The sequence below is a fragment of the Heptranchias perlo genome, chromosome 2 (genome assembly GCF_035084215.1).
Source record: "Heptranchias perlo isolate sHepPer1 chromosome 2, sHepPer1.hap1, whole genome shotgun sequence".
NCBI classification, from domain to species: domain Eukaryota; kingdom Metazoa; phylum Chordata; class Chondrichthyes; order Hexanchiformes; family Hexanchidae; genus Heptranchias; species Heptranchias perlo.
In genome coordinates, this window is record NC_090326.1 from 40,748,313 (window position 1) to 40,775,526 (window position 27,214).

The 27,214-nt window shown below is 41.3% G+C and overlaps 1 protein-coding gene across 1 annotated transcript in view; it reads right to left on the bottom strand.

Annotated features, from left to right (window-relative positions):
- Positions 1-27,214, bottom strand: part of lyrm4 (LYR motif containing 4) — a 228,670-nt gene that overhangs the window by 136,770 nt on the left and 64,686 nt on the right. Inside the window, exon 2 of the mRNA XM_068001787.1 lies at positions 24,530-24,650. Within this exon, the coding sequence (XP_067857888.1) occupies positions 24,530-24,650 (121 nt within the window). The remainder of the gene's footprint in view (positions 1-24,529; positions 24,651-27,214) is intronic.

Here is a 27,214-nt window from a genome sequence, read left to right on the forward strand (position 1 = left end):
CCATAATACTTGACAGTATGTATTACTGTTCCTGTATTTTAATTTGCAACTTTTCAAAGATTCTGCAACTGTTTAATAGACCATGATTTAGAATTGATCACAGAATTGATCATATCAAAGTAATTAAATAGTAGGCTATTTGTTTCTATGTTTCTTCACTTTGCTGACTGTTTTACTTCGTTACTTCTATGGTTGTTCGCTTATTTTCTTCTGTTGCTTATTCGTTTCTTCTCCTGTTGTATAACTGATGAGGAAATGGTGAAACTTGGAACAATAGCCGCTGGAAGGCGTTGCCCGGAGGCGGAGCATGACATGTTTATACTCAGGGTTCAGTGCCCATCATGATTGGGTTACAGACAGATGAGGGGCTGCTGCTCAAGCTTTACACCTCCAACAGCTGGAACCATTGGTCTAAGGAGTATGATGTATGCCCATGCTGTGGTCAGGAGGATTATGGTAATGCACTTACATATCTAATGGCAAGTTGTCCTGCTCATTATGTTGCTCTTGAGGAGCTCCTGTTAAGTGCTACTCCTAGCAAGTGCATCAACCTACATTTGTTTGTTGTTAAATGACCAACTGGTGCAACAGAGGAAGGGAGGTAATTGGTTCAAATGGGGTCCGAGATGACATGTCTGCCAATGGAAAGACAGAACAGCCAACTCAGTAATTGGATACCAGAGCCCTTCAATTTTTCTGTATTGCCTTTTGTTCCTGTTTCAACTACATAGTACCCTGCTATTCTGGCTCCATTTTCAATGCAGCCACCTTTAAAGAATTACAAGTTACAAAGAATGTCCAGCGCAGAAACAGGTAATTCGGCCCAATGGGTCCATGCCAGTGTTTATGCTCCACACAAGCCTCCTCCCAACCCCTAACCCTATCATCATATCCTTCTATTCCCTTCTCCCTCATGTATTTATCTAGTTTTCCCTACACTAATCGTCTCAACTACTTTTTGTGGTAGTGCGTTCCACATTCTTACCATTCTCTGGGTGAAGAAGTTTCTCCTGAATTCCCCACTGGGTTTGTTAGTGATTATCTTGTACTTATGGCCACTAGTTCTGGTCTCCCCCTTCATTTCCTCAGTTGCTCCTCCCATGCCTGGTTAGTCACATGTGGTGCACCCTTGAGCTCCATCCTCTGTCCCTTCCTACTTATTATTACACACTACTCCTTGGTGACATTATCTGCAAACACAGTCAGTTTTGATGTGTATGCTGATGACAGATGACAACTAACTCCACTCTCCAACTCCACCATTAACTCCAAGGTAATCACATCTGAATGTCTCTCCAACATTAAGGACTGGATGAGTGGTAATTTCCTACAGCTCAATGTTAGCAATGCCAAAGCCATTCTTTTCAGTTCCCATCTCTGGCATTCTTCCTTTCTGCCAGTTCACTCCATGTCAGATGGTCTGTAATGTCAGCATCAGCTTTGAACCCAAGCTGCCTTTTCTAGCCTGAACCTGGTCCATTTTTCCACTTCAGAAATATCATATCCCTATCATTCTCCCTCTTCTATTGAGACCCTAATCCATGCTTTCATCACGCTGAGGATTGACTTTTTGAATGTCTTCCCCACTGACCTCCTCTTCTCCACCTTCACAAACTTGAAACACAAAACTCTGTAGTTTGAGATTTATGCACCAAATTGCACACTCCCATTACTTAAAATCTCCACTGGCTTCCTGTTCCCCAGCATATTAATTTCAAGGTCATTGTCCCACTTGCAGATGCATCCACGGCCTTGCGCCATGCCATCTGTGTAATCTCCTCCAACTTAATGTCCAGGCATGTAACCTCTACTTCTCTGATTCTGGCTTACTGTTTGTTCCTCACTCTCCCATCAATGATCTATTTTTCTGTCACTATTCCCCAGCATTATGGAACTCTCCCTAAATCAGTACATCCCACCATTTCTTTCAAAAGCCTCTCATAAATCCATTTATTAATTGGGCTTTCAGGCTCCCAACTGCTTCATCTCCCTCTTCCAGCTCCGTGTCCTCCTTTTTTTTAAATTATTCATACTCAGGATGTTGGCATCACTGGTAAGGCCGGCATTTATTGCGCATCCCTATTTGCCCTGAGTAGGCGATGGTGGGCCTTCGTTTTGAACCGCTGCAGTCCATATGAAGGTACTCTCGTAATGCTGTTGGGTAGGAAGTTCCAGGATTTGCAGTGGTTTGATTCAACTGAGTGGCTTACAAGGCCACTTCAGAAGGCAGTTAAGAGTCAACCATGTTGGTGAACGACTAGAGTCACATATAGGATAGACCAGGTAAGGACAGCAGGTTTCCTTCCCAAAGGACATTACTGAACCAGTTGGGTTTTTAGAACAATCTGACAGCTTCATGGTCACTTTTACTGATACCAGCTTTTTTTCAAATTCGAAAACTGCCATGGTGGGATTTGAACTCACCTTCTCTGGATTATTAGTCCAGTAACATTGTTAAACATCGAGACATTCTCCAACATAAGGGATGAGACACAAACATAAGTAATTGTTGTATTACTGCTGCCACTTCCAGCACCATGAAGAACACATTTACAGGCTGAACTTTTATAAAGATGGAGATATACATATATCCCTGAAATGAGAAACAGAAACTGGCTTTGAGTTTCTTGAACTCAACGTTAGACAAGTTGTGTTCTTTATGGAATCATATTCCTTCGTAATGACAATCTTCTCTTTTTGTTAATGCATGAATATTATCTATCACTCTGCAATCATATAATAAGCAGTGAAAGACTTAGAAAGAACAGTCCTCAAAAAATACGTAGTTGTAGAGCTGATTGTGGCTTCTCCTGCTCCTTGAAAAGCTTCATACCTAGAGGTCGTCTTCTGCCCGCCCCAAAAGAAAAAAGAAAAATAGTCTAACCAAGTTTCAAACTCCTCTGATTCTTTCTACAGTTTATAGAAATATGTTCCTGGTAATAAGGCAACAGGATTATTTGAAGCACCCAGGGGAAATCTCTAATTCCAAATAAATGTGTTTTTATCATTCACTTGAAGTAGAGATGATATTCCATTTTTCATTACTCAAGCTTTAACTTATGACTTCTTATGAGATGTAGATTTTTAATCAGCGGTGCATAAAAAACCTTTTTTTTAAAAAAAAACCTAGTTTGGACAAATGAACAGACAACCAATGTCCCACAGACTTGAACACAATAGCCTTGAATTTAGACAGCATTCATCACCAATTACATCATAATTCAAACATTCTGCTGATAAAGAAGTGACACTGCGCTACTGATGTCGTATAAGTAATTATTTAATAATGCGATCAAAGATAATGTGGAGGCTCCTGATAAGAGACATGGAAAAGAGGGGAAAAAAACAGAATTTGTTTTCTTTTGAAAAAAATAGAACCACAGAGCAGATGTTTGCTTCAAAATGGTAATTTGTAAGGCACTGTAATTTAAGCTAATAAAATAAGATTAAAAGATTGTTATAATTGGATGCCAGACTAAATTTGAGTAAATCCACATAAACAAAAATCATCTGCATGGACACGATTTCCATCATTCTAGGCCATCTCAAACTACGTGTAGCAGTTTGTTGCCAAGGTTGTGATGCAATATCTGCAGAAGTGTACAAACATGGTGGTAATTTAATTACACCAACCCAACTACAACTCTTCTGCCCAATTTGGGAGAAAGAGTCCATTCCAAGCAATCTCAAAGATGCATTAGTCATTGCCACTCAAAAGAGAGAAAAAGTTGATTGCCCGCAATTACTACGACATCTTTACTGTCTTCATTGCAAGAAAGATTCAAAATTGAATTATAATAAACTAACTTTTACAAAAACTGTTGCAGAGGCATAAAAGAGGAAAAAAAGGGAATATGAAAAGTGAGAGGAACAGAAGTAAAGGAGGAAGGAGAAATAGTAGTGATAAATGAGAAAGAGAAGGGAGAAAAAAAAAAGTGCAGGGAAAGAGAAACAGAATTGAGAAGAGAGAGAGAGAGAAACAGAAATGAAGGAGGACAGCAAGAAGTCAAAGTAGAGGATGAGAGCAGAAGACAAGAAAAATGTTTTTTTGCAGGCATAGCACTACCAGTATCCTTTGCTTGACCGTGTTTAAATGGAGCCCAACTCAAATAAATTTGAGAACCAGTGAATCATAACTTTCTTCAAATGTAGCAAGAATGGCAATTGGCTTAAACATGCCTCGAGCAAAGGTTGTGGATGGGGCTTGAATATGGGCGCGGCTCCCATGTACCTACAATCATTTTGTGGTTGTCTGTCCTCATGGAAGAAAGCTTAAAAGTCTGAGTTGGAGCCTACCAGCAATTCTAGTCATGAAGCCTCCATTATGCCAATTTTCACTATTTTGAGCACACTTCATTTCAGAGTTGACAAGGAATTCCACACCACAAAAGACAAATGGCTATCTTGTTAACACATCCATCAACTCCAAATTTTGGTGCTGTGTTGGCTACCTGGCAAAAATCTAAATGCAGAACACAAACGTGCAAACTTAGAAAACTAGCAAATATTTCTGTAAGGGAACTATGGCTATCTGACATCACACCACCAATTATTCATTACTGTCCTTCTAGCACATATTTAAATATTTTGAAATTGAGATTCACATAATGGCCACTCTATTACAGCCCATGCCTCACTTTTTTTTAATCCCTCTGAGCAACTGTGATTAAACGCGCCTTAAATGAAGGTTAAAGAGGATAGAAGTCTTGGGATGGGGAACTATTCCACCCCAGAGAAACACACAACTGACTGGGTACTGCTGCATACTTACCTGATTGATGCATGTTTCTACACAATCGTAACCACAGACCAAACCCTTTCATTGCAGATTAGATAAACTGTAACTAACTCTTCTGACAAGGATAAATGCATAATATATTATGATATTACTAATATTCATGAGATGAATTTGTTGCGTTGGTTATTTTTACTCATCAATAACCATCTCATGCTTCCCTGATGGGTTATTTCAAATAGATATATTTGCCAGATGTACTATTGGCTATACAGACCAGTTAGGTCCTGGTTTAGTTTTAATTCTGTACCTTGTTGGGCACTTTCAACTGGGGAAGCAGTAGAGGCAGTACAAATGACCACTGAGCTCTTGGATTAGGGATGGGAGGATGGGGGGGAACATCAGCCAAGGTTTGATTATCCGGTAACTCCTGCTAGAAAATACTTGTGTATTAGGAGGGGACGAGATTGAGATTGGTTATAATGTACTTTTTCCTCCACCGCACTGGTTGAATGCATTCACTGTTGAGGCTTACATATGAATAGTAGCTACTTGGACAAGGTAAAAGAGATCAGTCTCTTTCAATAAACTGTACTCCCAGGATGAGTGACCATTTTTAGGGAAGGCAAAATAAAGAGGAGACGAAGTTTCCCACTGTCTAAAGCATCAAAAGCTAATGCAATTCTAGAGAAAGGGTTGTCAGAAAGGCATCAGTAGCTTTAAGACATTTTTATATTACTGAAATTCCATGTACTCCTGCTGCACAAGTCTGATGCAGGTGGTGATACTAGCAAATATGAATTTGGCACCCTCAATACAGCAGACAGCAATGGAGGCCCACTTTTTCAATATATCACTAGAACTCACACATCCCCCATTGGCCTTGTAAACACACGGAGAAGGTCAGCATTCTTAAGTCATGAAACCTTTTAACACGTACCTGGGACCTTTACTATGTAACTGCAATCCCTGTGTGAAGGTACAGATTGAACTTCTGTTAAGTGTACTTCTATACTCCAGTATTCAATCATATCTCAGCTGTAAACAGAAAGCCAACGGTCTGAAAAATATTCTCAAATAACCGCCATTACTGCTTCCTGTACTTAAAAAGAGGAAACTTTTCTGTTGCACACTGACCAGCCAGACAGCATGTTCCAGTTATGGCCAAGTATTGGTACATTTCTCTTGAAACTTACATTATACAATTGTAAACAATTTTACAACACCAAGTTATAGTCCAGCAATTTTATTTTAAATTCACAAGCTTTCGGAGGCTTCCTCCTTCCTCAGGTGAATGTTGTGGAATTATACAATTATGTTGTGTACATTATACAAATCTAGGTGGTGTTAATTTGCGAGAATGTCAATTGATTGCTAAATATACACAAAAGTACCAATATTTTATTGACACAAGTTATACAGGGCTACTTAACTGGGAATAACCTGATCTCATAAAGGCAGTATCCATGGATCAGGGGCTAAGCACTAGGGCTGGGTGGAAGAGGAGGAGAAAAAAAATCACGAGTAATTATGAAAAAAATGTAATAAGAAAGATGAACATATCAAATATTAGAAGATGGTGAGGTAACTTTATGTAACAAAGGACTTCAGATGGGTATCTACAATGTTGCAACTAATGCACAGTAATATTTGGGCATCTTTTCCAGTAATTGTTCATTCAAAAGCAAGTTCTTGAAAACATAAAGTAGAATGTAGATTTGTTTCTTTTGATTTTCCTAAAAATATTTGAAGGTTATGACAGAGATCTTTACTAACATTGTTACTGTACATATTTTGTACATTTTACTGTTATGTTTAGAAACAAATTGATTTGTATTATTTCTGTTGTGTTAGGAAGGTCATCACTTCAAAAATCGAAGAAATTTTTTACAAAAAAATCTCTCAAATGTTTCAGATTCAAACAAATATTAATAACAGGCTTCACATGTTGTGCCTTGTCAAAGTGATGACAGATTGCAAGAATAACAGACTTAACCTTTGGTCTCATTGCTCGATCACCCAGCCCAGTCTTAATTTGGACATCAGAATGTACACCTGCGTCTTATCAGTCCAACATTCATAACCAACTTGCACTATTAAAATGTAGATCTCTTCCACAGCAAAAAGCTGGTTGGAGATTTTCAGCAACAGAGTAATTACTCTGTATGGGTTATTGACCTGTACAAGGATTTACAACTGAGGTTATGTCATACAAGAGGCTTTGCCTTGTGCTCAACTCTCCAGTGGCATGATTCAAGTCATAGATTCCAGTAAAGAGAATAATGTATTTGGGTAACTTACCCCACGAAGGAAGTGCTTTTTATCTTTTCTATTTAGAATCGATGATTACATTTTTCATCCTTAAATATGGGGAAAGGAAATTAAATATATATTCCCTAATTGATGTCCAGATTTTACATTAACAACTGTTATGTATTAAAAAAACAATGAGAATAGCTCTTTTCAGATAAATAAATGTGGCTCTGACCGACTCTTTTCCCAGGACTGCTGATTTAGAAACAGGACTATTAGCAAGAAGGCTTTCTCTTTGTTAGTTTGACACAGCAGCAAAAAAATGCACAATCTTATCTCACAAAACGATGTTTTAAGTTATTGAACAACTGGATTCTTCTAATGTAAAATGTTTCAATTCCTTTGTCAAAAAAGCTTTACATTAGGACAGACAGTGATGTTTGTGAACATGAACGCTAGTTACTACAGAGTATATGTGCTGTGGATTTTTGCCCAGATACAAACCACTCATTTCTCTCAGGGCAGCAAAGGCACAGTACCTTGGTGGAATCTAGAAGCAAGAAGAAAACTGAGAACACATACTTTTCATCAGCAGGTACACACCTTCAACCAAAATGGAATCTGAATTTTCAGCTTAGAAGGTTAAATGCATTTTGGTGCTAGGACTAGACAGACTAGATGCAGGGAGGATGTTCCCGATGGCTGGGGAGTCCAGAACCAGGGGTCATAGTCTCAGGATACGGGGTATGCCATTTAGAATCGAGATGAGGAGAAATTTCTTCACTCAGAGGGTGGTGAACCTGTGGAATTCTCGACCACAGAAGGCAGTGGAGGCCAAGTCATTAGATGTATTCAAGAAGGAGATAGATATATTTCTTAATGCTAAAGGGATCAAGGGATATGGGGAAAAAGCGGGAATCGGGTACTGAGTTAGACGATCAGCCATGATCATTTTGAATGGCGAAGCAGGCCCGAAGGGCCGAATGGCCTACTCTTGCTCCTATTTTCTATGTTTCTATTCCTTTTATTGGCATGATCTAATTTGTCCAGACCAAATGTCAACATAATACTGCACGACACATCCACTGATCAGCTTGGCAACAAGATCTTTTATGAACGTTTTTGCAAGATCTAAATGTGGGGACTCTCATCTTGCCTTAATTTTCATTATTCATTTGGAAGGGGGTGACCCCTGCATTATGAAAGTTCCACTGTATATTCAGTTATTGCTCATGATGTACATGCGATGGTATTGGCTATGCCATCACCAAGGACATCACAACAGTCCATGTAGTCTATCAAATAAATTGCACAAAATGCCTGGGAAAGTTAAGTCTGCAGCAAATGGTCACAGAAATGTTTCCACCGTAACCATATCGATTGTGGAGTTCTGATGTTTCCTGTGCTGCTGCTGAAATTTTTTGGCAATGTTCATAGCCAATGCTTCGATATCAGGAGCATTAATTTAGTTTGACTTGAGGTCCCTTACTAAAAAATATTAGTGAGTCCAGGGTCCAAAGAAGCATTTAACCTTCTGCTTTAAATTACTCATCCTTGACTGTTGTACAAAAGTAGACACAATGAGATCACCATTGTTCATCATTACACCCAATTCTAATGTAACACAGAAACTCAAACCAGAAAGCTTTGTCAGAGTGCAATTACACAATACTGGACATTACCGGTGATAGTGATGTAAGAGGTAGAGTCTATTTCTTACACCACTATCTACAGCAATTTCCTACATTACTATCACCAGCAATTGTGGGTTGTGCATCAATTATACCAGCAATAGGTTAGGTCCTACACCATTATCACAAAGGTCTAAATCTTGCATCAGAAACTCCAATACCATTACAAAAATAAAACCACATCAGGAAATAGTGATGCTATCTGGGAACATTGAATAAAGCACAAGATGCTTCAGGAACCTCCATCATTCTGCAATGCAACTGCCCTGCCTGTTGTATTGAGTCCAGAGATACCTTGAAATCCACAAGTCAGCCCAGACACACTGGAAATTTTGTTTTATGTCTGTGCATCAATAAATTCTATGTAATGAATAATAAATATAACTTAATTAATTAAAACAATGGCAGGATTCAGAAGACACACTGACCACATGGGAACTGCAGTCATGGCAACAGCCAATCATTTGCCGCTGTCTGGATGGAAGGACCTCCCTTCCCAAATGCAGATGGCATGTGCCATTTCAGTAGCCCCTCTTTACAGCTGGGGGGGGGGGGGGGGGGGGGCGGGGGGCTGGTGGGGAGAGACATAATTAAAAAAAGACCGACACCAGTTTACGTTTTATAAGTTTCTGGATAACTCAGTCGAAAATTGGACAGGCGACAACCCTATCACGCTGCATGGTCTGTATAAGAACCTAAGAACATAAGAAATAGGAGCAGGAGTAGGCCAATCGGCCCCTCGAGCCTGCTCCGCCATTCAATAAGATCATGGCTGATCTGATCCCAACCACAAATCTAAAGAACACAAGAAGTAGGAGCAGGACCCGGCCACTCAGCCCATGGGCCCTCTCCGCCACCCACAGGGCATTGACCGATCCGAGCTCAGCTTCATGTCCAATTTCCTGCCCGCTCCCCATAACCCCTAATTCCCTTTACTTCTAGGAAACTGTCTATTTCTGTTTTAAATTTATCTAATGATGTAGCTTCCACAGCTTCCTGGGGCAGCAAATTCCACAGACCTACCACCCTCTGAGTGAAGAAGTTTCCCCTCATCTCAGTTTTGAAGGAGCAGCCCCTTATTCTAAGATTATGCCCCCTCGTTCTAGTTTCACCCATCCTTGGGAACATCCTTACTGCATCCACCCGATCAAGCCCCTTCACAATCTTATATGTTTCAATAAGATCGCCTCTCATTCTTCTGAACTCCAATGAGTAGAGTCCCAATCTACTCAACCTCTCCTCATATGTCCGCCCCCTCATCCCTGGGATTAACCGAGTGAACCTTCTTTGTACTGCCTCGAGAGCAAGTATGTCTTTTCTTAAGTGTGGACACCAAAACTGTATGCAGTATTCCAGGTGTGGTCTCACCAATACCTTATATAACTGCAGCAATACCTCCCTGTTTTTATATTCTATCCCCCTAGCAATAAAAGCCAACATTCCGTTGGCCTTCTTGATCACCTGCTGCACCTGCAAACTAAACTTTTGATTTTCTTGCACTAAGACCCCCAGATCCCTTTGTACTGCAGTACTTTCCAGTTTCTCGCCATTGAGATAATAACTTGCTCTCTGATTTTTCCTGCCAAAGTGCATAACCTCACATTTTCCAATATTATATTGCATCTGCCAAATCTCCGCCCACTCACCCAGCCTGTCTATATCCCCCTGCAGGTTTTTTATGTCCTCCTCACTCTCTACTTTCCCTCCCATCTTTGTATCATCTGCAAATTTTGATATGTTGCACTCGGTCCCCTCCTCCAAATCGTTAATATAGATTGTGAAGAGTTGGGGACCCAGCACCAACTCCTGTGGAACACCACTGGTTACTGGTTGCCAGTCCAAGAATGAACCATTTATCCCAACTCTCTGCCTCCTGTTCAATAACCAATCCTCCACCCATGCCAGAATATTACCCCCAATCCCGTGATTTTTTAATCTTAAGCAATAATCTTTTATGTGGCACCTTGTCGAATGCCTTCTGGAAGTCTAAATACACTATGTCCACTGGTTCCCCTTTATCCACCCTGTACGTTATATCCTCAAAGAACTCAAGCAAATTTGTCAGACATGACTTCCCCTTCATAAAGCCATGCTGACTTTGTCCTATTAAATTATGCTTATTTAAATGTTCCATTACTGTCTCCTTAATAATAGACTCCAAAATTTTACCCACCACTGATGTTAGGCTAACTGGCCTATAATTTCCAGCCTTCTGCCTACTACCCTTTTTAAATAACGGTGTTACATTAGCAGTTTTCCAATCTGCCGGGACCTCTCCTGAGTCCAGGGAATTTTGGAAAACTATCACCAAAGCATCCACAATCCCTACTGCCACTTCCCTCAAGACCCTAGGATGTAAGCCATCAGGTCCAGGGGATTTATCCGCTTTGAGTCCCATTATTTTACTGAGTACCATCTCCTGAGTGATTTTAATCGTATTTAGCTCCTCCCCCCGTAGAGACCCCTGTTTGTCCAGTGTTGGGATATTCTTAGTGTCCTCTACCGTAAAGACTGAAACAAAATATTTGTTCAGCATTTTTGCCATCTCCATGTTTCCCACCATTAATTTCCCGGTCTCATCCTCTAAGGGACCTACGTTTGCCTTAGCCACCCTTTTTCTTTTTATATAACTATAGAAACTCTTGCTATCTGTTTTTATACTTTTTGCTAATTTCTTTTCATAATCCAACTTCCCTTTCTTAATCAATCCTTTTGTTACTTTTTGCTGTCTTTTGAAGACTTCCCAATCTTCTATCCTCCCACTAAGTTTGGCTACCTTATATGTCCTTGTTTTTAGTCGGATACTATCCTTGATTTCTTTACTTAGCCACGGATGGCTGTCATTTCTTTTACACCCTTTTTTCCTCAGTGGAATATATTTATTTTGAAAGTTGTAAAATAACTCCTTAAATGAACACCACTGCTCATGTACCGTCTTACCCTTTAACCTATTTTCCCAGTCCACTTTAATCAATTCCGCTCTCATACCATCATAGTCTCCTTTATTCAAGCTCAGTACGCTTGTTTGAGAATCAACCTTCTCACCCTCTAATTGGATATGGAATTCAACCATGTTGTGGTCACTCATTCCAAGGGGATCCTTAACTAGGACATTATTAATTAATCCTGACTCATTACACAGGACCAGGTCCAAGGTTGCCTGCCCCCTTGTAGGATCAGTTACATACTGCTCAAGAAATCCATCCCTGATGCACTCAATGAACTCTTCCTCAAGGCTGCTCTGCCCAATTTGATTTGTCCAGTTAATATGATAGTTAAAATCCCCCATAATTATAGCTGCTCCCTTATTACATGCCCCGACTATTTCCTGATTAATACTTCTTCCAGCAGAGTTGCAACTATTAGGAGGCCTATATACTATGCCCACCAGTGTTTTTTTCCCCTTATTATTCCTTATCTCTACCCAAACTGTTTCATTATCTTGATGCTCTGTCCCAATATCATTTCTCTGTATTACAGTGATTCCTTCCTTTATTAACATAGCCACCCCATCTCCCCTTCCTTCCTGCCTGTCCTTCCTTATTGTTAAATACCCTGGCATATTTAATTCCCAGTCGTTGTCACCCTGCAGCCATGTTTCTGTAATGGCCACAAGATCATACCCATACGTAGTTATTTGTGCCATTAACTCGTCCATTTTGTTACGAATGCTACGTGCATTCGGATAAAGAACTTTCAAATCTGTTTTGTGACACTTAGTTCCTGCTTTTTCCTTTTTTAACACTTTACCTATTACTCCATACCTTCTGTCCCTTCCTGATACGCTTTCCTCTGTCTCCCTGCTCAGGTTCCCAACCCCCTGCCACTTTAGTTTAAACCCTCCCCAACAGCACTAGCAAACACTCCTCCTGGGACAGCGGTCCCGGCCCTGCCCAGGTGCAGACTGTCCGGTTTGTACTGGTCCCACCTCCCCCAGAACCGTTTCCAGTGTCCCAGGAATTTGAATCCCTCCCCCTTGCACCATTCCTCTAGCCACATATTCATTTGAAATATCCTCCTATTTCTACTCTGACTAGCACGTGGCACTGGCAGCAATCCTGAGATTACTACCTTTGAGGTCCTATTTTTTAATTTACCTCCTAACTCCCTATATTCTGCTTTTAGGACCTCATCCCCTTTTTTACCTATATTGTTGGCGCCTATGTGCACCACGGCAGCTGGCTGTTCGCCCTCCCCCTCCAAAATGTTCTGTAGCCGCTCCGAGACGTCCTTGATCCTTGCACCAGGGAGGCAACACACCATCCTGGAGTCTCGGTTGTGGCCGCAGAAACGCCTGTCTATTCCCCTTACAATTGAGTCCCCCATCACTATAGCTCTTCCACTCTTTTTCCTCCCAGCCTGTGCAGCAGAGCCACCCGTGGTGCCAGGAAGTTGGCTGCTGCTGCCTTACCCTGATAAGTCATCCCCCCCAACAGCATCCAAAGTGGCACATCTGTTTGAGAGGGGGATGGCCACAGGGGACCCCTGCACTACCTGCCTGCACCTCTTACTCTTCCTGGTGGTCACCCATTCACTTCCTGCCTGTATACCCTTTACCTGCGGTGTGACCAACTCGCTAAACGTGCTATCCACGAGTTTCTCTGCATCGCGGATGCTCCACAGTGAATCCACCCGCAGCTCCAGCTCCGAGATACGATCGGTCAGTAGCTGCAGGTGGACACACTTCCTGCACACATGGTCGGCAGGGACACTGGTAGTGTCCATGACTTCCCACATCTTGCAGGAGGGGCATATCACGGGTGCGAGGTCTGCTGCCATGACTTGCCTTAGCTTAGTTACCCCTTTTAAATTACGTTGAAATTAGAAAATGTTAACTATACTAGGTTCACTAAAAAAAAACACTACCTGCTATAAAACCTGCAGACCTTCCCCTTCTTATTACTTTACTTACAGTAAAACAGTAGAAATACTCACCTGAACCTACTCACCAATCAGCTGCCTCCCCTGTGCCGCGTCACTTTCTGACTGGTGACGTCAGCTCGAACTGCCGCTGGTCTCAGAGTCTCGCTCTCAGAGTAAGCTCTGGTCTCGCTCTTTCCCGCCGCTCACCGACTGAACTCTCGCTCTTTCCCGCCGCTCACCGACTGAACTCTCGCTCTCTCCGCGCTGTTTATATCCCCGCTCTGGTCTCGCTCTTTGCCGCCGCTCACCGACTCGGTTGTATTCAACAATCCAATCAGGGATATCTATTTTATGAAAGCTGGTTCTCAGTGGAGCAGTTTCTTTGCAATTATTTTTCCCTTATTGTGTGTACATGTGATCTGGCCTACTTGAAAATAAATTCATAGACATCTTGTAGCAGTTGTTACATTAGAATCGAGTCTTCAGGAGAGGAAGAAAATTAGAAGCCATTGGAAGGTGCTAAACATATAATTGCAAAGTGATTAGATTAAATATTTTGACATTTGTTGGATTATACCCCCTCCACATGTAATTTAAAAAAACAATTACAATTTTTTTCCCTTATGTGGCAGTTGGCCTCCTGCTCAGGCTGCGATTTTTGGCATTTTGGTTTATTTTCACTCAACTGTGGCTCCCAGCACTTGAGTAAAGAGCAGATATACTGGAAATGTCTCTTTTCAGATGCTGTACATTATTCATTAGGCTCAAAAGTGCCATTAAAAGATACCAGTCCTGATTGGAGTAAAGCAGTGTAAAGCAATTTAATGTTTTGCTAAAACATGTGAGGATAATGCTATAGTAGGTCCTTATTCAGTACCATTCCATTAATATGGAAAGAGAATGGATTTTGATTTGGAAACAGAATTGATAACACTTTTTGTTCAAAAAATGATCTGAAGTACAATTTCACAAGGATCTCTACTAAAAAATAAACTAACATTGAACATAATTCAAGATTTAAGCTAAAAAAAGGTACGCCAGTAGGACAAATGACGAGTCTTGTGCACTAAATAAAAACCAGCCTACTTTAAGTTTGTGCCCTTGCTCATTAGTACAGTGGGCAAATGAAATAGCTATAATGGTGTCTGTATGTATATCTCTTTCTATGTATATGATGTTGTGTCGTTAAATAATCAGGTGCTGGATGTGTAAATCAAGCAGGGCTGGTATTGTAAACCACTGTCCCAACAATGCATGTGTTGGTCCTTTTGTGAATTTCAATAAAGCACTTTTTTACCAAATTGGAGTCAGGTCAATTACCAATAACAGAGTAAAATCTCACACTACCAACATATGGAGAAGATGCACTTTCATTATTTTATACATATGGGTGTTTGTTGGAGACACTTTGTGAAAAGCATGCAGAAACAGTGTCCTACACGTCAGTACACGTTCTATGCAATGTACATTTGGTCTGATGTACCAGTGAACATTCACATTTGTACAGTCACTGGTGCATCAATAAACGGTGTTGGTCTAGCAGACCATTGTTAATTTTGAGTTCCATCAAAATGGATGAAAATGCACACGTGATTTATTTTTAAACCAAAAAGAAAAGTTGGTCTTAACCAGTTCTGATCAAGCAGAAGTGCTCACATATGCAGTCGTTATCTCTGCATATTCCATTTATTGCCTTGTGACAGACATGGGCTCCATCCTGTATCATTTAAGTCGAGAAAAGGGTAATTGGCAATTCTGTTGGATGTTACCCTATTCACTCCACGGGGTGTACAGATTTGAGCTTATACGAGGCAAGAGTCTACATAATCGAAACTGTCTTGTTTACTGAAGAATGAATCTGCAGAGAAGCTTGAATTCTAACAGACTGATTTTAAACATTTTTTGCTAAAACTCTTAAGGAGCCGTAACTATTTAATTCACTAAGTACAAGATCAGTTTAAAATGAGGACAGTAGAACAAATAGAAATGCAGGTTAGCACTGCCTACTAACTGCTCTCATCCATGTCTTTGTTACCTCCAGACTCGACTATTCCAATGCTCTCCTGGCCAGCCTTCCACCCTCTGTAAACTTGGGTTCATCCAAAATACTGCTGCCTGTATCCTGACTTGCACCAACTCCCGTTCATCCATCACCTCTGTGCGCGCTAACCTTCAATGGCTCCTGGTCTGGCAATGCCTTGATTTTAAAATTTTCATCCTTGTGTTCAAGTCACTTTGTGGACTCACCCCTCGCTATCTCTGTAACCTCCTCCAGCCCTACAACCCTCCGAGATCTCTGTGCTCCTCCAATTCTTGCCTCTTGTGCATCCCTGATTGGCGGCCGTGCCTTCAGCTGCCTCGGCCCTAAACTCTGGAATTCCCTCCCTAAACTCTTCTGCCTCTCTCTGCTCCTTTAAGTCCTACCAGTTTGACCAAGCTTTTGGTCATCTGTCCCAATAACTGTGTGTGGGCTGGTGTCAAATTTTGTCTGATAACGCACCTGTGAAGGGCCTTGGGATGTTTTTACTATGTTACAGGCACTATAAAAGTTGTAGTATTTGTTTCTGATCAAATCTAAATTTAACTTTGGTCTTTAAATATAAAAATAAAATTAGACACGTCGCCATCTTACAATTTCCCTTTGATCAATGGCAGATTTTCTTATTCTAAACGGAAGTAACAATATCACAGGTTCTCTCAGTAGTTTTCTTGGAAAATCACTACTCACCCCTTTGAGTTTATTAGTAACGTCCAAGGGCTTAATATGGAGTCCTTGAAAAGCTGAGAAAAACTCCTTTGTTTCATCAAAAATCGTGTGAAATGTTCAAACCAAGGTACCAGTGTTACTGATGAAAAGAACAATTTTCCCCTAACACATGAAATGCAAGATACCAAAAAAAATCCGAATCCACCTTTTCCTCTTCACTATATTCGAGGAAGTGGAACTCTGCCAGTTCTGCTCTGTAACTAGCTGCTGGAATGTATTAGAGAACCGGGTGACTCACAATTTTTCTTGTGGTGAAATGCTTGGCTTCCTTTTCACTATTCCCCGACAGCATGGCTGAAATCTGGAAATCACTATGGATATGAAAAGGTTATGTTCTAAAGACTAAAACAAACTAGCAAAAATAAATCAATGTAGTCTTATTCTGACTTAGCTGCAAATGTGATGGGACCTTCAGCTAATTAATGTACTTGGTTTTCACCACCTGCTTCAACTCACCAGCTGTACCATATTCCTGTCGGGGGAGGAGAGAGGTGAAATTCTACTGGATCATTCATTATGGGTTTAATATAAGGACAAGCTCACAACACTGAACTGCATGCTTGTGGTTTATTTGCAATATGATTTTACAAATATTTCAGAAGCTTACATATTGGCAAGCCACTCTGATGACTAAACCACAAACCTGCACACAATACAAATTATATTTCATTAAGGATATATACTGCCAATAAACTGAAACAGATTTAATTTTGTTCGACAAATAAAGAAAATGATAGACTGTGCTACATAAGGAGAGTTATTCTGATGAATATGGTGTGGAGAACAAAATTCAATAAACATTCGAGACAGTTGCATTTCTTGTTGAGTCAACAAAGTACAAGCCATCACAGCATGGCCTACAATCAAGTACTAACATTCCCTTACACACAGAAGATATACTGAGTTGGTAAAGTATTGGCTGTAAACAACATAATACCTGATTACGAGAGTATTACAAGAGATAGAATTACACAGAATATACAGCAACAGGCTGTTCGGCCCAACAGGTCTATGCTGGTATTTATGCTCCACATGAGCCTCCTCCCACCATATTTCATCTCACCCTATTAATATATTCATCTATTCCTTTCTCACTCATGTACTTATTTAGCTTCCCCTTAATGCATCTATGCTATTCGCCTCAACTACTCCTTGTGGTAGCAAGTTCCATATTCTAACCACTCTCGGGGTAAAGAAGTTTCTCCTGAATTCCCTATTGGATTTATTAGTGACTATCTTATATTTGTGACCCCATTTCTGCTCTCCCCCACAAGTGGAAACATTTCCTATACGTCCACCCTATCGAACCCCTTCATAATTTTAAAGACCTCTATCAGTTCACCTCTCAGTTTTCTCATTTCCAAAGAAAAGAGCTCCAGCCTGTTCACTCTCTCCTGATTGTTATACCCTCTCTGTTCTGGTATCATCCTTGTAAATCTATTTTGCATTTTCTCCAGTGCCTCTATACCTATTTTGTAATGTGGAGACCAGAAGTGAGCACAGTACTCCAAGTGTGGTCTAACGAAGGTTCTATATAAGTTTAACATAACTTATCTGCTTTTGAAATATATTTCTCTAGAAATGAACCACGGTGCTTTGTTTGCATTTTTATGGCTTTCTACCTACTTTTAATGATTTGTGAATAAGTATCTCTAGATCCCTTTGCACCTCTACCTAATTTAAACTCTTATTTTCCGAGGAGCAGATGACCGCCTTATTCCTCCTACCAAAATGCACTACCTCACATTTATCTATATTAAAATTAATTTGCCATTTACACGTCCATTCTGCAAATTTGTTAACGTCTTCTTGTATTTTGTCAGTTTTCCTCTGTATTAAAATATAAGAAATAGGAGCAGGAGTAGGCCATATGGCCCCTCGAGCCTTCTCCGCCAATCAATAAGATCATGGCTGATCTTCGACCTCAACTCTATTTTCCCGCCCGATCACCATATCCCTTGATTCCTTTAGAGTCCAAAATCTATCGATGTCAGCCTTGAATATACTCAACGAATGAGCATCCAAAGCCCTCTGGGTTAAAGAATTCCAAAGATTCACAACCCTCTGGGTGAAGACATTTCTCCTCATCTCAGTCCTATATGGCCAATCCCTTATCCTGAGACTATGCCTCCTAGTTCTAGACTCTCCAGCCAGGGGAAACAGCCTCTCAGCATCTACCCTGTCAAGCCCTCTCAGAATCTTATATGTTTCAATAAGATCACCTCTCATTCTTCTAAACTTCAGAGAGCATTCTACTCAATCTCTCTTCATAGGACAACTCTCTCATTCCAGGAATCAACCTAGTTGCACCGCCTCTAAGGCGAGTATATCCTTCCTTAGGTAAGGAGACCAAAACTGTACACAGTACTCCAGGTGTGGTCTCACCAAAGCCCTGTATAATTGCAGCAAGACTTCCTTACGCTTGTATTCCAACCCCCTTGCAATAAAGGCCAACATACCATTTGCCTTCCTAATTGCTTGCTGTAACTGCACGTTAACTTTCTGTGTTTCGTGTACGAGGACAGCCAAATCTCTCTGAACACCAACATTTAATAGTTTCTCACCATTTAAAAAAAAAATCTGTTTTTCTATTCTTCCTACCAAAGTGAATATCCTCACATTTCCCCACATTATACTCCTTCTGCCACCTTTTTGCCTTCTCTCTTAACCTGTCTATATCCCTTTGCAGGCTCTTTGTGTCCCCCTGACAGCTTACTTTCCCACCTAGTTTTGTATTGTCAGCAAACTTGGATACATTACACTCTGTCCCTTCATCTAAGTCATTAATATAGATTGGAAATAGCTGAGATCCCAGATTGATCCTTGCAGCGCCACGCTAGTTACAGCCTGCCAACCTGAAAATGACCCGAATATTCCTACTTTGGTTAACGAATAGAAAACAATGTTTTATCCGTGCTAATACATTACCCCCAATCACATGAGCCGTTATCTTGTGTAACAACCTTTTGTGTAGCACCTTATATACCTTTTGAAAATCCAAATATACTACATCCACCGGTTCCCCTTTATCTACCCTGCTAGTTACATCCTGAAAAAACTCAAAGGTTTGTCAAACACAATTTCCCTTTAATAAAACCATGTTGACTGAGAAAATCATAATATGATTAGGCAAAGCGTCCTGTTACCACGTCCTTAATAATGGGCATCAGCATTTTCCTGACGAATGATGGCCTGTAGTTCCTTGTTTTCTCTCTCCCTCCTTTAACTAGAACCCCAATTTGATGTTAGTTAGCCTTTTGGCAACGTGATCTACAACATCAAGTTCGATCCTGGATTTGTTCAATTGTTTTGGTATTCTTTTTATTTGTTCATGGGATGTGGGCCTCGCTGGCAAGACCAGCATTTATTGCCCATCCCTAATTGCTCGAGAAGGTGGCAATATATTTCCAAGTCAGAATGGTGTGTGACTTGGAGGGGAATGTGCAGATGGTGTTGATCCCATGTGCCTGCTGCCTTTGTCCTTCTAGGTGGTAGAGGTCATGGGTTTGGGAGGTGCTGTCGAAGAAGCCTTGGCAAGTAGCTGCAGTGCATCCTGTAGATGGTACACACTGCAGCCACGGTGCGCCAGAGGTGAAGGGAGTGAATGTTTAGGTTGGCAATCAAGCGGGCTGCTTTGTCCTGGATGGTGTCAAGCTTCTTGGGTGTTGTTGGAGCTGCACTCATCCAGGCAAGTGGAGAGTATTCCATCACACTCCTGACTTGTGCCTTGTAGATGGTGGAAAGACCTTGGGGAGTCAGGAGGTGAGTCACCCGCCACAGAATCCCCAGCCTCTGACCTGCTCTTGTAGCTACAGTATTCATTAGTCTGGTCCGGTTAAGTTTCTGGTCAATGGTGACCCCCAGGATGTTGATGGTGGGGGATTCGGCGATGGTAATGCCATTGAATGTCAAGGGGAAATGGTTAGACTCTCTCTTGTTGGAGATGGTCATTGCCTGGCACTTGTCTGGCATGAATGTTACTTGCCACTTATCAGCCCAAGCCTGGATGTAGTCCAGGTCTTGCTGCATGCGGGCACAGACTGCTCCATTATCTGCGAATGGAACTGAACATTGTGCAATCATCAGTGAAAATCCCTATTTCTGACCTTATGATGAAGGGAAGGTCATTGATAAAGCAGCTGAAGACGGTTAGGCCTAGGACACTGCCCTGAGGAACTCCTGCAGCAATGTCCTGGGGCTGAGATGATTGACCTCCAACAACCACTACCATCTTCCTTTGTGCTAGGTATCACTCCAGCCACTGGAGAGTTCGCCCCCTGATTCCCATTGACTTCAATTTTACTCGGGCTCCTTGGTTCCATACTCGGTCAAATACTGCCTTGATATCAAGGGCAGTCACTCTCACCTCACCTCTGGAATTCAGCTCTTTTCTCCATGTTTGGACCAAGGCTGTAATGAGGTTTGGAGCCGAGTGGTCCTGACGGAATCCAAACTGAGCATCGGTGAGCAGGTTATTGGCGAATAAGTGCCGCTTGATAGGATTGTCGACGACACCTTCCATCACTTGAGAGTAGACTGAGGGGGCGGTAATTGGCCAGATTGGATTTGTCCTGCTTTTTGTGGACAGGACATACCTGGGCAATTTTCCACATTGTCGGGTAGATGCCAGTGTTGTAGCTGTACTGGAACAGCTTGGCTAAAGGCGCAGCTAGTTCTGGAGCACAAGTCTTCAGCACTACAGCTGGGATGTTGTCGGGACCCATAGCCTTTGTTGTATACAGTGCACTCAGCAGTTTCTTGATATCACGTGGAGTGAATCGAATTGGCTGAAGACTGGCTTCTGCGATGGTGGGGATATCGGGAGGAGGCCATGATGGATCATGCACTTTGTACTTCTGGCTGAAAATCATTGCAAACGCTTCAGCCTTGCCTTCTGCCCTCATGTGCTGGACTCTGCCATCATTGTGGATGGGGATATTTGCAGGGCCTCCTCCTCCTGTCAGTTGTTTAATTGTCACCACCATTCACGTCTGGATGTAGCAGGACTGCAGATCTTTGATCTGATCCGTTGGTTGTGGGATCGCTTAGCTTTGTCTATAGCATGTTGCTTCCGCTGTTTAGCATGCACATAGTCCTGTGTCGTAGCTTCAACAGGTTGACACCTCATTTTTAGGTACTCCTGATGTTGCTCCTGGCATGCTCTTCTAAACTCCTCATTGAACGAGGGTTGATCCCCTGGCTTGTTGGTAATGGTAGAGTGAGGAATATGCCGGGCCATGAGGTTACAGATTGCGCTAGAATACAATTCTGCTGCTGCTGACCCATAGCGCCTCATGGATGCCCAGTTTTGAGCTGCTAGATCTATTCTGAATCTATCCCATTTACCATGGTGGTAGTGCCACACAACATGTTGGATGGTGTCCTTAGTGTGAAGACGGGACTTCGTCTCCACAAGGACTGTGCGGTGATCACTCCTACCAATACGGTCATGGACAGATGCATCTGCGACAGGTATATTGGTGAGGACGAGATCAAGCACGTTTTTCCTTCATGTTGGTTTGCTCACCGCCTGTCGCAGGCCCAGTCTGGCAGCTGTGTCCTTCACGACTCGGCCAGCTCGGTCAGTAGTGGTGCTACCGAGCAACTCTTGGTGATGGACATTGAAGTCCCCCACCCAGAGTACATTCTGTGCCCTTTCTACCCTCAGTGCTTCCTTCAAGTGGTGCTCAACATGGAGGAGGACTGATTCATCAGCTGAGGGAGGGCGGTAGGTGGTAATCAGCAGGAGGTTTCCTTGCCCATATTTGACCTGATGCCATGAGATTTCATGGGGTCCGAAGTCGATATTGAAGACTCTCAGGACCACTCCCTCCTGACTGTATACCACTGTACTGCCACCTGTGGTGGATCTGTCCTGCCGGTGGGACAAGACATACCCAGGGATGGTGATGGAAGAGTCTGGGACTTTGGCTGAAAGGTATGATTCTGTTAGTATGACTATGTCAGGCTATTGCTTGACTAGTCTGTGGGACAGCTCTCCCAATCTGTTTTATAAACATGTAATGGGAGGGATGAATCACTTTTTAGAAATAAAAACTAGTGTGCATAGTTCAAAGTTCAAAGATATATCATCATTCAACCTCATTATTCCTTGTGAAGCATAGGTCTTCTGTTATTTTTGTTATTGAACTCTGCTTTGGGCAACCAAATCCAACTGATCCCATGTGTAGCCCACTCTTCTTACTTCAGCATCCACAGTTCTATGCCAACTGTTTTTTGGTCTGCCTCGTCTTCTTATCCCAAAGATGTAGACTGCCCTCTTTACACTACAGAAGCAACTTTGCAATGGACCTTGCACTACTGCAATTAAAGGCACTGAAAACCCTTCTCCAGTGAGAGTTTTTTTTTGACAAAAAGTGCTGTCAGTGACGAAGTTAAGCAGCTCCCACAAATGGCATGCAAGTCTAGCACATTTCGTCTTACCATGTGGGGATAACCTCTCAGCATACCCATAGTAATATACTTTCATCATTGTTAGTGTGTACATACTTTTCACCCTCCCCCAACATCAGGGAAAGTCCTAGTCAGATTGACAGTCACAAATGCGTCTTTGCATTAACTGCATGCACACAATATTTGCACATGCTCAGTTGCTTTAAAGCATGTTTCCATAATCTTGATGCAGTTTTTCTTGCACATGTTTAATTAACCAGTATTTGCTGAATGTGCCCTAAAGTATAAAAGGGATTGTAGTCACTTAAAAACCATAATAAAAAACTCATGCCATTTTGAAATCAGCAAATTTAACTCCTCAAAACACTCAGATTTCAACAAATGTAAGCTACTGATCACTTGACTAGAAGAAAGCAATTACAAAGCTCTCGAAAGCAGAACAGCTCAAGATACATATCGATGCGGAAGACCATTTGACCCATCTTAGCTCATCCACACAGAAAGGCTTTGTAGTCCCCAGTCATGACATCTAACTGTTTCTTAAAAGACTCCAATCTTTTGACTCCACTATCCTACCTGGATGTCCATTTCTTGGCTAACCATTCCTTGTGTGAAGGACTTCCTAACATTATTCCGAAATTTGTCTTTTACTAGTTTATACCTGTATGTCCTTGTCCAACTGTCAGTTTAGTTTGAATTTGTGCTCCCCGTTCTACCTTTGCTATACTATTTACTACTAATATACTGCTATAAGACCGCTTTGCTCCATAACACGTGGTAAATCAAAACTAAGTGTCGCTGCAATTGAAAACACTTAATTCACACCACGAACTTGTGCGCTATGACACCCATCAACAAAACAAAAATACAGTTAAATCATCCAAATTCCACTTGTGCACATTAAGATTGGTCTGAGTGTACTTCAAGGTAGAAACATCTAATGGCTGAGATGACTATGAATCACTTGAGTATTTGCTCATGGCTTGCTCACGTTATTGCATTACACTACAACTGTATACATCAAATTAACCTGCACAAGAGCAAACAAGCTTTTATCAGAAAATAAATTTTAGTAGCTTAAAAATATTGGTCATGCATCTTCCCACCTCCTCACATAAGCAATATAAACTTGTAAATACAAAACTGAACTTCATCATGATGGGACAATACACTTCTTGAATGACTACAATTTAAACCTCCAAGTAAACAAAAAGTCACACAATGCAGACTACAAACAATTGTAAACAATTTTACAACACCAAGTTATAGTCCAGCAATTTTATTTTAAATTCACAAGCTTTCGGAGATTTTCTCCTTCCTCAGGCAAATGTTTCAAGATCTCCTTGAAGCCTACGCATTTATACATATTGAACAATACATGGTGTTTACAGACTGCCCCTGCAACTGCCCGTTGCAGGGGCAGTCTGTAAACACCATGTATTGTTCAATATGTATAAATGCGTAGGCTTCAAGGAGATCTTGAAACATTTGCCTGAGGAAGGAGAAAATCTCCGAAAGCTTGTGAATTTAAAATAAAATTGCTGGACTATAACTTGGTGTTGTAAAATTGTTTACAATTGTCAACCCCAGTCCATCACCGGCATCTCCACATCATGACTACAAACACTAAGAGAAACCATCTCTTTGGTTAAATTCTTCAGTTGCTTATCATTTAATTTAATCGTTCTGCAGCCTTCATTGTGAAATTTCTGGTTTATATTCAAATAGAACTTGGACAGCTTTAGATAAATAATTTAACTCAGCAGACATCTGAAAACTCGGAATTTAGTTCCAAAGGTGCCTTACCTGTCGCCGAATAATTTCTACATTGTCTTTAGCCTTTTCTATTAGCTCTTGGATAACTTCAGGATTTGTCACATTTTTGTTTTCTCGAAAAGTATCCTTAATTCTCCGGATTGCAAAGGTCCTTCAAGATAAAAAGCAGATTTAAAAGAGTTACATAGAAACATTGAAAATAGGAGCAAGAGTAGGCCATTCGGCCCTTCGGGTCTGCTCCGCCATTCAAAATGATCACGGCTGATCGTCTAATTCAGTATCCTGTTCCCGCTTTTCCCCCATATCCCTTGATCCCTTTAGCATTAAGAAATATATCTATCTCCTTCTTGAATACATCTAATGACTTGGCCTCCACTGCCTTCTGTGGTAGAGAATTCCACAGGTTCACCACCCTCTGAGTGAAGAAATTTCTCCTCATCTCGGTTTTAAATGGCGTACCCCATATCCTGAGACTGTGACCCCTGTTCTTGCCCACTCACCCAACTTGTCTAAATCACATTGGAGCCTCTTTGCATCCTCCTCACAGCTCACATTCCACCCCAGCTTTGTGTCGTCTGCAAACTTGGAAATGTTACATTCAGTTCCCTCATTCAAATCATCGATATATATTGTGAAGAGCTGGGGACCAAGCACTGATCCCTGCGGTACTAGTCACTGCCTGCCACCCAGAAAAAGACCCGTTTATTCCTACTCTCTGTTTCCTGTCTGTCAACCAATTCTCAATCCATGCAAGTATACTCCCCCCCACCCCCCCCCCCCCAATTCCATGTGCTTTAATTTTGCATACTAACCTCTTGTGTGGGACCTTATCAAAAGCCTTCTGAAAATCCAAATACACCACATCCACTGGTTCTTCCCTATCTATTCTACTAGTTACATCCTCAAAAAACTCCAGTAGATTTGATAAGCATGATTTCCCTTTCATAAACTCATGCTGACTTTGTCCAACCCCGTTAATGCCTTCCAAGTGTTCTGTTATCAAATCTTTTATAATAGACTCTAGCATTTTCCCCACTACTGATGTTAGGCTAACTGGTCTGTAATTCCCTGTGTTTTCTCTCCCTCGTTTTTTAAATAGTGGGATTACATTTGTGACCCTCCAATCTGTCGGAACTGTTCCAGAGTCTATAGAATTTTGGAAGATGATCACCAATGCATCCACTATTTCCAGGGCCACTTCCTTTAGTACTCTGGGATATAAATTATCAGGCCGTGGGATTTGTCAGCCTTTAGCCCCATTAATTTCCCTAGCACTATTTTTTTTTACTAAGACTGGTTTCCTTCAGTTCCTCCCTCTCACTAGACCCTTGGGTTCCCTAACATTTCTGGGAGGTTATTTGTGTCCTCCTTTGTGAGGACGGAACCAAAGTATGTGTTTAATTGTTCTGCCATTTCTTTGTTCCCCCATCAAACTTTCCCCCATTTCTGACTGTAAGGGACCTACATTTGTCTTCACTAATCTTTTTCTCTTGACATATTTATAGAAGCTTTAACAGTCAGTTTTTATGTTCCCTGCTGGTTTACTCTCATACCTTATTTTTCCCCTCTTAATCAATCTCTTTGTCCTCTGCTGAATTCTGAACTGCTCCCAATCCTCAGGCTTGCTGCTTTTTCTAGCAATTTTATATGCCTCCTCTTTGGATCTAAAACTATCCCTAATTTCTTTTGTAAGCCACGGTTGAGTCACCTATCCTGTTTAATTTTTAACACTTCAATAGATTCTGTATTTATGGCCTTTTAGGGTACTGCATTCCACATTCTCACAGCCCTTAGTGTGAAAATATTTTTTTGGATTTACTTTTAACTTACCCAGTTTGAATTTTAAGCTTTTGAACCCTTGTTCTGGATTTCCTTACTGGACAGAATAATCGTTTGCTATCTATGCCATCAGTTCCATTCATTATTTTAAACATCACAATCAGATCATCCCTTTGCTTCCTTATCTCCAAAGAATAAACATGGCTTGGTCAAGATTGGGAAAATTAGCCAGCCAAAGTTTCTGTTCATGACTGTCATCCAGTGACACATGGATTTTGGGTGAGGAGAATGTCAGGCTGCACTGTGATACCCCATCAACTGAATAGCCTGCCAACACTCAATATCTAAGCACACAAAGTGAAGGCTAACTATTCAGCCAAGGCACTTGAAGGCAGCTGGCACCCATGGATCAGTACTCCATCAGGGGCCAATATCTTCAGGAGTGAAAATTGGAGGGACTGCAGCAACATTAAAAACTAAGTATTTACTTTTTCCAGATCCACATTCATGGTTTTAAAATAGACAAACCTTATACGACTTGATACAATCAGGTCAATCCCAACATAGTAACTGTCATGTGACTGCCAGTTATTCTGTGTTATGTCAGTTGACCATGATCCAACATAATGTACAAATACTGTATTATCATATGGGATGATAAAATCAGCATCCAACTCAGTTATCAGGCTGTTTTAAACATACTGAGTCTTTCAAATATTTTAAATTCCTGTGTCTAGCAATGTACCATGACACAGCAAAAACTTAGATTCTGCTAATAGTAATGCTCAATCTTCTCTGTTGGAAGGACTGTTGACCTTGGCTTGGTCTTCAAGCATTGCACCACTCAATGCCTAATAATGAGAGAAATTGCCCTGAAAATAGAGCAAAGAGGGGCTTTCCACCTCAGGTTGCAATTCCTCAAGTCTTAACCAGCTG